This window comes from Ictalurus punctatus, chromosome 13, assembly GCF_001660625.3.
Source record: "Ictalurus punctatus breed USDA103 chromosome 13, Coco_2.0, whole genome shotgun sequence".
In the NCBI taxonomy this organism is placed as follows: domain Eukaryota; kingdom Metazoa; phylum Chordata; class Actinopteri; order Siluriformes; family Ictaluridae; genus Ictalurus; species Ictalurus punctatus.
In genome coordinates, this window is record NC_030428.2 from 2,985,026 (window position 1) to 2,998,461 (window position 13,436).

The 13,436-nt window shown below is 39.5% G+C and overlaps 1 protein-coding gene across 1 annotated transcript in view; it reads left to right on the plus strand.

Moving 5' to 3' along the window:
* Positions 1-1,568: 1,568 nt before the first annotated feature.
* Positions 1,569-13,436, plus strand: part of LOC108273645 (integrin alpha-M) — a 51,277-nt gene continuing 39,409 nt past the window's right edge. The window contains exons 1-2 of the mRNA XM_053684916.1: positions 1,569-1,675; positions 12,432-12,540. Coding sequence (XP_053540891.1) covers positions 1,621-1,675; positions 12,432-12,540 — 164 coding nt within the window. The 5' untranslated portion in view covers positions 1,569-1,620. The remainder of the gene's footprint in view (positions 1,676-12,431; positions 12,541-13,436) is intronic.

Consider the following 13,436-nt stretch of genomic DNA (forward strand, 5'->3'; position numbering starts at 1 on the left):
TATCATCATCCTGTTTACCTTCCACCATGTACGAGATGCTGTCTGGCAGGCAGCCAGAAGATGCAAATTTCTGGATTATAACAGTTTGTGTTATAGTTACATTAAAGGAATGTGTCCTTTGCTCCGTTATCAAATCATAAGCAAATTTTATTAATGCTTGGCGGTTTGCAGCCTAATTCTAAATTGTCGGGTTACTGGAAATTTAATAATACATTATTAAAAGACAACAAATTTAATGATCAAATTATTAACCTTGCAAAAGAAATATTTCCGTCTATACATAATGGTTACAAAGAGAAATGGGAATACTTCAAATACAGAACTAGATTCATCGCTGTCAAAAGATGTAAAGAATTGAAAGCTTATAGACGTAATTCTGAATCTGTTCTGATTTGTTGGTTAAATGACACTATATAAAGAGAAAATTTCAGATGAAGACAAATTGAATAGTATCAGTTTACAAATGAATGAACTTTATATAGAATTACAAGGTCAAAACCAGAAAAACTAACACGGTATTGAGGCTTGGAAACGACAGCGACAAGGCAACGACAGAGTGACATCCTCGGGAGATCAGGGAGGCGGAGCGTGGTCCGTGGTGGAGCAGGGAGGCAGAGCTTGGTTGGCTGTATCATCAGTCTCAAGCCTGAGCATAATTTGATTGGTCATGATGCCTGCTTCAGGCATGAGGAGAACTTGGTTGGCTGTGTCTGCAGACTCGGGTGTGAGCAGAACTTGGTTGTCTGTGTCAGCAGACATGGGCGTGAACATGGTTTGAGAGGCCGTCTCTTCGATCTCGGACAGGAACGTGGCTTGGGAGGCCGTCTTGTTGACCTCTAACAGGAACTTGACTTTATGCTGGAGCTCTGGAGATGTGACAACTTCATGGGTCTTGTGCTGGCGCTCTGAGGAGGAGGTTGCCATGTTGACCTCCAACATAACTTATTTTCATTTGGGGATCAGATGCACTTTGCACTGAATCATGTTTGTGGGTTAGAATTCAATTATTGTGATCTAATATGGTTTGTGAATAGTTAAATGCATGCTTTAAGATTTAATGTTTAAAACAGCATTTATGTTATTGTTATTAGAAAACATTTGGACTGAATATACAAAAGTATTAAACTTCACAACAGAAGCAAGTTTTACACATTAATAGATTTGTCTGGTACAATAATATATGTGTTTGTCTGTGTTCTATATAGGTGTCCTGCTATTAAATAAACACAAATATCTTGTGTAAATGTTCATACAAATGTTCATATCCAGTTTGATAAATGAGGCCCATTGTTAGATCATTGTACAATAACCTTGTAAATAATGCAATATTGTTGACTGAGATGCTATTATAAGGAAACCACACTTGCCAGATCATACTAGATGACAAACGCTGGCTATACATTGCTAACCCAACTCAGACTGCTCATGAAAACACCTATTTTTACATGGTGTGAAACAATTTCCATTGTGTTTCCCTGATATCCCCTGGCCAATTTATGCCACTCCTACAGTTGTATGTGTAACAAATCTACTGGGGAATTTATTTTCAAACAATTCGAATGTATCTACTTCCTCAACAGTCACTTTATTGTATCCACCACCCCAGTCATTCTGAACTTGATGACAGCATTTAAAATGGACTGGAATTTTCCAGTGTATTTCTTCCTGATTTCTGGTAAGACTAAACTAAGTGTCTGTATAGCTAATATACCTCTATATCTATTTCATGTATTCAAATTCAGGTCCATTTTGATATCTCAAATCATTATGGCAGGGAGACAGGTCTCATAAACAGCCACATAAAGGACAATGAATCAAATAATTAGCTGATTCTGGTTTTGGATTGTATTGGATTTACATTTATCAGATATTAAAACATTGTTATGACATCTTAAGTCTCTTTTGAAATACACATGTTAATGAGCAAAATACTGTATATGAAGTGATGTGTATTTTTCTATTTAATTTTTTTTGTGGTTTTGGTCATTTCTGTACAAGTGACATGACATATGGGATGAAAATAGATTTCGATGAGGAAATTTATAAAAGCATTCAAACATTCAAAATGCCCTTTTATGGCAGGTGATGGACTGTACAAGATTTAGCCACTTCCTAATTTCTCTTGATCTCTCTTTGCTACACAATCATATCAAAACAATGTTAGGAGTAAGCAAACGTATACGTTTTTATATCTCAGTGCTGTCAATTTCTTGATTCTGATTGGTCGGAAGGTGTGGATTAATTTTCTATAACAGCAGCTCAGTAGTTCCAGTAGTAGTTCTAATACATTATCATTTTCATACTAACAGTTCATTCAAGGCTGAGAGGAAATCAAATACATCTGCTGTCATACAGGGAGATCCCTAAATCCAGTTCTATCATCCGTCTATTTGTGTGGGAGTGCAAGTTCAAAATGTAACCATAATAATAATGCTTCTATAAGAAATTATTTGGCATGTCATACCAAAATGAAGGATTACAACAAAATTAGGAGCACAACACAATTCCTGGTTGAGTACAAATACAGAGAAAAAATAGCTGTGTTTCTTTTCACTATACCAATTCTTGATGCAGAACCGATAATCAGCACCTAATCGGCAGATAATCCTGCATCTCCTTAACCAATCCTTCTCTTTTATTTTTTCTTGTTTCCATACAAATAACAAATAGACATGATATTAAGGTCTTTATTAATTTTTATGAGAACATAATTTATTTTCATTTGTGGATCAGATGCACTTTGCACTGAATCATGTATGTGGGGTAGAATTCAATTATTGCGATCTGGTCACAGCTGTCCATACATTGAGGACGTATTTTACAATGGCTTTGAACGTGGCTCATCAAATCAGATTTTAGAGTGGAAAGTAACCATTTTTAAATCAACACTCAACTGTCAGTGTCAGAGGTAAATAAGTTTTCACTATGGGAAAGAGAGAAGACTTTGTAGTTTCTGGCTAACATAAAAAGTTGTTGGTTTTTTTGTCATACATCTTGAAGACTGAGAACAAAAGCAACAAATTGATGTGACATAAAATGAATAAGTTATAGTTATATAAGTTATAGGAAAATAATCAACTATTAGGTGGTAACAGTACCTGTGTATCATACCATCCCATAGTTGAATATTTTCAGATAACAGCACACCCCCAAGTGTTGTATTCCTTAATTACCGAGGCATATATACATAACACATACACTATGGCCAAACATTTGTGGACACCTGGCCATCACACCCATACAGTATGTGAGCCTTCCCCAAACGTTTTCCACAAAGTTGGGAGCAAAAACATGTATAGAATATCTTTCTATGCTGCATCATTTTATTTTTCCTTCGCTGGAACTAAGATATCCAAACCTGTTCCAGCATTACAATGCGCATATGCACAAAGCAAGGTTTATAAAGACATGGTTTGCCAAGAAGTTGGATCTGCACAGAATACCGACCTCAACCCCACTGATCACTTTTTGGATTTATTGGAACACCAACTGAGTGCCACGTCTACTCACCCAACATCAATGCCTGACCTCACTAATACTCTTGTGGCTGAATGAACACAAATTCCCACAGCCATGCTCCAAAATCTGATGGAAAACCTTCAAAGAAGAGTTAACTCAGGTTAATATGATACAGCTGAGAATCATCAAGCTTTACCTACCGGTTGGACCTGCCTCCTCTCAGTCTACAGCTGATGTTCAACCAGCTCCACCGCATGACTCAGGTCGGGAAGCTATCTGGTCACCATCTGCACCCCCGTCTGTGGACCACATCAAATTTGAATGTCTGACGTGCCAGATACCAATGAGTGATTCACACATTGGTATCTACATGTGGTACAACCATTGGAGGAGGGCATGATTGGAACACAGGGTTAAAGGGCACCCCAGTAGGTAGCAGAGTTGGGTGTAACGCATTACAAGGTAACTGGTTACTGTTAATAATGAGTTTTTTTCTGATAACTCAGTAATGTAAGGCATTACATTTAAATTTATGTAATTTGATTATGGTTACTGATGTCAATAAAATTGAATTACTTGCATTGCAAATTTATTGCTAGGAAAACATTAAGTAAAATAAATTTTTTAAATAAATCACATTTTGTTCCGAAGATTTTTTCCTTTGGCCGCGAATAATTTTCCAATTGGAGCAGTTTCTCACTATGTAACTGAACAACAGTAAAAGAAGACTGGCTGTAATTTTATATCTTCAGTGAATGGAGGCGAGACCAAGCGGACAGGGTTTACAGGAAAATATGTGGAAATACTCGTGTTTTATTGTCTGACAGTCTTTCAATTCTGCCAAAAATGGAAAAAAATGGGTTGAAACTGAAACAGTAACATCCTCTCATGCTGAGCAGGATAACAAGGTGTGTAAATGTATATATGAGTTCCAGTTTACATGAACATGATCTGAGCAGAGTGTAAGGAAAGATAATGTACTTACAAGCTAAACTCATGCAATGATAGCTTAGCTGTGCTAGCTGGGCTAGCAACACCAAACTAGCCCAGTAAGAAAAGTTATTTATGCTATCGGTCTGGTAGTCCTACAAACAGTGACAACACCCGAGGCAAGTTTTATGATAAAGCCAACTTTTTTTGATCATGTCATACATTGATGTATGACATGATCGAAAAAAAAATGTCATACATTGATGTAAGAACAAACTCCCGCAGCCTGGCAGAAATGGTCGTAGAGCGAAGAATGCGCTTTGCAGGACACATTCTACGGATGTCTGACCACCGCCACGCAAAGATCGCGCTGCGCTGGACGCTGCCACGGGGGAAGAGAAGAGTAGGGCGGCCGCGGAATACTTGGCGACGAACATTCATGGAAGATCTACGAGCGCTCGATGTCAAGTGGGAAGATGTGGAAATCGATGCTTCCGACCGAGCCCGCTGGCGAATGCTTGTTGCCCGATGCGCCCCGCTGCGTGGACGGAACTAACTAACTAACTAACTAACATACATTGATGTATGCTAAAATTACTGAAAGAACTATGAGTTTCATTTTGTAGTGTATTTTTATAAGTTTGATAGGTATTGAATGTAATGTGAAAGTAAAGTAATTAGTAATCTGATTACATTACTGATTACTGCATGTAAAACATAATCAAATTACAATTTTAAAGTAGTAATTAGTAATCTGTAGTGGATTACTTGTTTTGAGTAACTTACCCAACACTGGTAAGTAGTATAAGTGGGTAAGGACTGCCCACTTGATGGCCAGACACTCCTTCTCGATGGTGCTGTACCTCATCTCCCACACTGAGAGCTTCTGGCTGATGTACAGCACACCATCTGGGACAAAATAGCTCCCAGCCCTCAGCCCTAAACATTACTCTGCAAAACAAAAGGAAGGGAAAAGTCAAGCAACAGTGGGCCCCCACACAACACCGCTTTTAGCTGGCAGAAAGCTCTGTGCACTTGATTGGATCTGGCGGCCCATTTTTAGTGAGGACAGTCTCCTGATGACCTCCAAAAAATTAGGCACTAACCTTCTATAGTTGTACTAACCAGCTAGCCCCAGGAAATGCCTCACCCCTTTTTTTGTCTTGTGTCTCAGATTCCGTACTTCCACCTGCCCACTTGCACACTTCTTTGGGTTTGCTGTGAGTCCTGCCTATCTCAAAGATCTCAGGACAGCCCTCAAATGTTATATCAGCCACTGCCAATCAATACTATACAGTCATGTGAAGAACTAAGTACACCCCATGGAAATTATTGGCTTTTTTTTTACATATTTGGACAAGCAAACATTATGATTATCTTTGAAACAGTGCCTATTAATCAAATTACACATAAAATTGACATTTTAAATTGTTTAAATTTATCTAAAAAAAAAAACCAGATGAGTCTAATGGAAAATTAAACAGGTACCTGCTTTTCTGGGGTTGGCCAGATACTAAAGAAGATTTCTCCAAACCAAACCAGGTGTGGTGGACCGAAGAGACAGAATGGGTGTTTCAAGCCCTCAAACAGGCTCTCACCAGCTCCCCCATCTTTCAAAATCTTTGATAGGCCGTTCACGGCCCACACAGATGCCTCTGAGATAGGGCTAGGAGCTGTCCTGTACCAGACCTGCGTTGGAGAGGAACACCCGGTCCTTTATGTGAGGCAAAAGCTAAAGCCTGCCAAGACAAAGTATGCTGCCATGAAGAGAGACGCTCTGGTGATAAAATGGGCCATAGAAGCGCTGCGGTACTACCTGGCAGGTCGACACTTCACACGTGTGACTGACCATTTGCCTTTTCAATGGATGACACGGGCAAAGGACACCTACGGCAGGGTAACAAGCTGGTTTTTGTGGTTACAAGACTTCTTTTTCCAGGAGCTGCACTGGGCGGGAGCCAACCATGCAAACGCGGATGGCCTCTCCTGCCGATATGACTTATAGGCCCTGCATCCACCGACAGTAGGTTTGGGTTGTGTGTGTGTGTGTGTGTGTGGGGGGGGGGGGGGGGGGGGTACTGTGACAGTGAGCATGCAGCCTGCTGCCGCTCAGGTGCTGCAAGGCGGGGTGGCAGAAGCACACACAGCTGGTGGCTAATGAGTGGAGTGGCAGCAATTCACCTTCCAGCAGATGGCAGAAGCATATAAGAAGCCCGCAGCAGCACAGAGAGGTGAGATATGTCTCTGCGTTTGATGCCAGTAACGCCTCTGTTAGTTTTCATTACAGACGCAGACATAGAAGACACCAATGCCAACAAAGACACTCCCTGGACACCCACGACCAGCACCTCACTCCTTGGCTCCTTGAGCCAGCTACAGCTAGATAGCCACACCTCATGCTGGGAACACGGCTCTGCTGGACACCTTTTGCTGCCCGCCTTCATTGCTGGACTTGTGTATAGGAATGTTATGGTTATGGAGGCCCTATCTCCAAGCCCAAGGCCCTAGGCAATTGGCTATTCTGCCTATAGGTTGCGCTGGCCCTGGTGACAGGAGTCCTTCAGCTGCTGCATATAGGTGAACGGCTGTGCAAACCTCAGGCAGCTGCAGTGAGCGGAAGCATCGGTGCTCCTTAGGTGTCTGCCCAATGTGTTGCAGAACCAGTCCCTTCATGCTGGAATACTCCAGCTGGGTACATGCGGCAGCTGCTGGGCAGCAAGCTGGGTTTCCCCCTGATAGTAAGGGGAGGAGTTGCAGAGCCCACTCCTCCTCTGGCCATCCCCACACAGATTGAAGGGCTCCAGAAAGGCCTCTGAGTTGTCCATGGAGGCCATCTTTGTGAGCGTCATGGGTGGCACAGTAGCAGAGAGCACAGCTGGAGGTGTGCTTTGGGCTGCAGCAGCTTTTGGAGTGGCTCTTGGCTCTCGGCCTGCTCCTGTGCGAGGGCTTTGAAGCTCTATAATAAACAATAATATAGTGTACCTTACATATGCTTAGATAGACAGATAAACAGGCAGACAAACATTATAATATAGCTGTTCTCTTGGGTTCACTTGTTTTTTTTTACCCCTTGAGCTGAAAATACACCCCTTGAGCATAGCAGTGTTGTAGCAGAGTTTTTTTTATTGAATGTCATTGTCGCTACTGTGTTGAGAATAGCTGTGACCAAACAATAATCTCCAGTCAATCTGATGCTGATGAGCAAACTGTGCATGAAAAAAGATTAACTACAGCCTTTCTGCACTTACAAGGTGAACCAACAATGAGCACACACTTCTTACATAGTTCTCTAAATAATTAAGGGTTCTTGATGTTCTAAATGGGTTTTACTTGGAACTATCTTTGAAAGGAAAATATTCTATTTTCAATCTTTTTGTAGCCAGTAATCAATTTAACTAAAATAAATTCCACTTACCCCCTCAGTACAGATATACTTCATGAACATTAATTATATGTTGACAATTATGCATATTTTTCTATTTATTACACCCGTAGTGCTTTTTCATTCCTGAACTATCTGCACAATCGCATACACACACTACAGACATGCCAATCAGCCTACCATGCATGTCTTTGGATTGGGAAGGAAACTGGAGTACCTGCAGGAAACCCCTGCAGCACGGGGAGAACAAACATCATGGTAGGAATCAAACCCCCAACTCTGGAGGTGTGAGGCAAACGTGCTACTCACTAAGCCACCGTGTGACCCATTCCTGAGTAGTTAACCCAAATGTACAGCCACAGAAATAACCACAAGCTTCTCTATGTGGATAATGCATTTTACTTCTAAACTCAGGGGTGAAGCTGTTAAAATTTTGTGGGTTCATGTCCCATCAAAGTGACTTGTTAGATCTTTGGTGGTCCATTGACCAGAAGGTTCTGTGCTCCTGTTCATGAATTCAAGTTCTAGCACCACCAAGCTGCAACTGTGTAGTCGTTGTGCATGGCCCATAACCATCTCTACTCCAGGGATTCTGTATCATGTCACTGACTAAAGACTATTGTCTTATAGGGGAAGTGTGGTTCAGTAGTTTTGGCTTTGTGTATTTATTAGAAGCTTGTGAGTACAGTTTTGGGTCCTCAATCAAGGCTGTTATTCTACAAATGTTTTTGTATCTTGTCTCAAATGTAATTCACTTTGGATAAAAGAGTCAGCCAAATTAACAGATGTATAATGTATGACAGAGTCACAACAAAAACTGTATCTTTTGAGCTTCATAAAGCAAGAATTCATGGCAGGGCAACCATTCAGAAACATTTTTGTATAGGTGTAAGAAGCACACAACTTGATGCAATAGAAAACATTAATATGGTCTTTACTACATCTGGAAAAAAATATGTTTGGAGGAAGCCACAATATGTCTATTGCCAACTATTAGAACGGTGTGACATTCAAAATGGTCTGGGATGCCTTATTGTGGAAATTATTTAAAGCAAAGATTGCTTTGCACCAGTCAGTGTTTTGAGGTATAACTGTTCCTTTACGTCTTCTTTTATGAGGTGAGTCTTCATTACAGAAAACTTTACACTTTCAGGTTTCTTGGTAGCCTGATAAGTGGGAAAGAGAGAGAGAGAGAGAGAGAGAGAGAGAGAGAGAGAGAGAGAGAGAAAAGAGAAGCTTGTGAGGGAACTCCAGTTTATAGCTGTTAGAACAGGTGATAACAGGAACTAACATGTTCCACCAAATCAAATGTCTGCACAATTGGACAAAAAAGCATGTGTTATTTTTTAATAAATTTAAAATTGTACTCATTGGAGCACTGCTGTGTTAAAAGGGAATACAACATTTCAGGACATGAGGTTATTGCAAAGTAATCTAACTCAGGGTGGTAATAGTAACTCCTTTTCCTGTTGGGCCACATCACACCACCCCATTATTCATTATTTTTCTAGAACAGCACGTCCCTTACATTAAACTAGAATTCTCCTTACATCTGGTGGTTGTGGTTAACTTCTATATGGTTTGTTCACAATATTATCTGCACAAAATTAAAAATGTTCATATCCACTTCTACTAGTACTGTATGTTGGATTTAAAGCTGAGATCATTTCCTTTTCTTTTTTGTGACACATTTTAGAGCAATTATCTGATATGAATTACTATTATCATTTTATGTTTTTTAACCCACCCCTTCCTTTAATCTTCTTTGCTTTACAGTATTAACTTTGTCTTAGTCTTTCATTTTAGTCTTTTTATAACAGCATTTCCTGGAATGTTGTATTCCCTTTTAACACAGCAGTGCTCCAATGATTACAATTTTAAATTTATTGAAAAATAACACTTTTTTTTTTTGGCCAATTGTTCAGACATTTTATTTGGTGGAACATGTGAGTTCCTGTTTGTGGAACATGTTAGTTCTTGTTATCACCTGTTCTAAGAGCTATAAACTGGAGTTCCCTCACAAGCTTCCCTTCTCTGTCTCTCTCTATTTGTCTCTCTCTTTATTTTTGAAGTAGTAATATTAATAAAAAAAAATAACATAAGAAATGTGTCTAATAACAAAAAATATATATATTAAAATCCAACAATAAATGAAAAGTCACTTCAGGACCCATGACAGAGCTACATTTTTCAATTAAGAATAACCTTGTTGTACTTTTGTCTCAAATTTATTTCTAAAAAAATTCTAAAATTCACATGAATCCAATACTTGTGGTATTTCTTCTGAGTTGTTCAGTATATATATGTATACATTTATACATTTTAATACACAGGTGGGTGAGAAATTAAAGGGAAAAAAACAATATTGTCAGAATGAGTTAGACTTAAAATGGTACATATGTAGGTTAAAAACCAAAAAAGGCTGCTTTATTTAACAAACAGTCTAAAATGCTATGCATTAGTAATGTTAAATTGTACAAAAACAGGGCAAAGAAATGCTTAGGAATGAAAACAAAGAAATAAATATGTGTAATTTGAAACCAAGTAAACTTGGTGGGGGTGAATTGAGGAAGTGGGTGTGGCTGCTGGTGGGTGATTCTGGCAGTTCCTGTAGCGTTCCTGTAGTGTTTTTGCAACAGACATAAAGCATTTAAGTAAGTTATTGGCACATGTACTAAAGGTCTTTGTAACTGTACTGTTTAGATGAACATAATTTTTCCAAAATATATTTCCTTAGTTGATGTTTTGATGATGGTGATGGAGAATGCTCACTCCAAAGTCTCCCAAAAGGTGTTCAACTGAGTTGAGCTCTAGTGACTCTTAATGCCTATATCATTTTCATTAGAGTTGCACCGATACAAAATCAGCAGATACCGATAACCGATTATTCAGAGTGATATCGGCCGATTAACATGAACACATGAACTCAATTCTAAAGATTAAAGTAAGATTTATAAACTTAGTGAATGTTATTAATTCATATCAACAGACATAATTGACCAAATTCTAAATATCCTCCTGTTAGGCTCTGTCACGTTAAGCACGTAATGAAGGTTAAGACGGATGCAAATGCAGATAAGAGCTTTAGAAGAGCATGCATGTGCGCGAGCCAGATGGATGCAGCAGGAAGACGGAGGAGACGTCACACGAGGAAAACCAAGCAAACCGTCTCAGCTGTGGATTCGATCCAGTTTCTGCAGTGGACTGTAGTAGAGCTCCCGGAGCAGAATGATGGCTTTTTTGGGGGGAGCCCTGCCTCAGAGATGAACTGGACGTGCTGTTCACTACCTATTATGACCAGGCAAACTGGGTGACTTCCTACTCAGAGGTCCAACATGAGACTCATGAACTGGTCTCATCTGTGGAGCTCCAGGCAGAGGTCAACATGGTGACCTCGGCTCCAGAGCTCCAACCTGAAACCTACTAGGTGGTCTCACTTGCCGAGCTCCAGCCAGAGGTCAACGTGGCGCAAGAGACATCATCATCTCAAAATCGATGTGTTTTTATTGACAGGATATAATCGGCCCTGATCATCGGATGTTTTTAAACATCCGGGAAAAATAGCTTTTATCCGCCGATACATCGGTGCATCTCTAATATTAACATTAACTGGATATGAAATATACTACTTTACAAATATATTTTTCAGCACAAGCAGCTTGGCAAAAAAATAAATAAAAAATTAATTCGACACTGAAACTTTCCCTTCACTGCTGCTCACTTCCGGGGTAAAATTTTACCAGTGCAGAGCTTCCAGGGCTTACAAACTGCAGTTTTATAGTCATTCCACATAAGAGACATCTTCTTTACACTCAGTGTGAAATCTATGTGCTTTCCCCCCCTGTTTGATTGACAGGATATAATCAGCCCTGATCATCAGATGTTTCTAAACCGTGAAACATTGCCATTATTGGCCGATATGCATCTCCAATTTTCATCCTCACCAAGCCATTCAATGAGCTCTCGTGCCCTGTGGCTAGGGTAGAGTCATCCTGGAAGAGGCCACGCCCATCTGGAGAAAAATGTTTCATCGTAAGATAAAGATGATTATTCAGAATAACTTTATTCATTTGCAGTGACAAATACCTCTAAGGGGACAAGTGGACCCATACCATGACAGAAAAATGCCTTTCATAGGATAATAGAGCCACCTTTTTTTCTTTGAATTTGTCACCCACCTGTATATATGGATGTGGCTCATTTTATGACAGCTTTAATGAAACACGAGTTCTTCTTGATAGAGGTCGAAACATCTGCTTCATGGTGCTTAATACCTTTCAACTAGGTAATGGATCCATAGCATTGCCTTCAACCTACTGACTGGAGGTAGGGCTGAATTTCTAATGATTGTGTGCAATAGCTGTCCAGTCATAATATTAAAGGTCTTCAATAGCTGAGGTGTATGAAAGCAGTATCTCTCATCAGATTCAGAATACCGGTGTACACAATTTCAGTATTCAGATCCTTACTGCTGTATGTGTGTTTAACTCAACTCTCAGTATGGACCACAGTTCTTAGGTTCTTTCCAATTCAGTCATTTCAGTAATGAAAAATGCTTATATTCACATATACTCTAATTTTAACTGTAATCTAAGTAATGCACAATGAATTTTGTACACTATAAAAACTTTAAGTCATGTATCCTGGTTTTGAATTCTAGTATCTTGGTCAGTGATGGCTTTCAACATTGATCCAAATCCATGGAAAGATTTCACCCAAAATCAAAGCACAGCCTTCGGCTACAAAGTGATACAGAAAAACAGCTTGAGGTGAGAAACACAACAGCCATAATTCTCCAGTGACACATGCCTTCTACTGTAATTTCAGGTCCATGCATTTACATTTATTTATTGTGTCAGGTTAATAATGATATCTACTTTGTTCACATCAGAGGTCATTTTAAAACAATAGATTAGAAACAGATTTATTTCAGCTTTAATTCACTATATCAAAATTCCAGTGGGGTCAATTGTTTACATACACGAAGTTGACCTCAGAAAACAAATTGTCCTCCTTAGGTAAAACGGTATCACAAGCATCTGTAGAAACAATTTGCAAATATTAATCTTGGACAACAACACAGACACTGCATCATTCAGGAAAGTAGCACAAATTGACTTCCATGGAATGGATGGCTGTGGGTCAGATGGTAGAGCGGGTTGTTCACTAATCGAGGGTTGGCGGTTTGATTCCTGGCCCATGTGACTCCACATGCTGAAGTGGCAAGACACTGAATCCCAAGTTGCTCCTGATGGCAAGTTAGCTGCCTGGCATGGCCGCTCTGCTACCGTGAGTGAGTGTGTGAATATCGGAAATGTATGGCAACATTCATCAGAAATCTGTGGAGTTGTGAAAAATTGAGTTTGAATGTTTTAGCCTAGGTGTATATAAACATTTGGCCTCATTTGTAACTTTGGGACATGGCAGGAACATATAGAAGCTAGTTTACAAAAACACATTTGTGAATAATAAAGGGTAAACCCAGATGTACCTCTCTGTTTTATGAAATAGATTAAGCAGTGACCAAAGTATTTCAACACTAAGTGTGGCAAATGATGCATTTCTCCGCAGTTAGTACTGTGTAAATGATTCAGCCAAGATTTAGGCTGCACTTTGGTCTAAAATATAGTTTTGTTATGTTAACATTTTCAGATTTATGGTACAT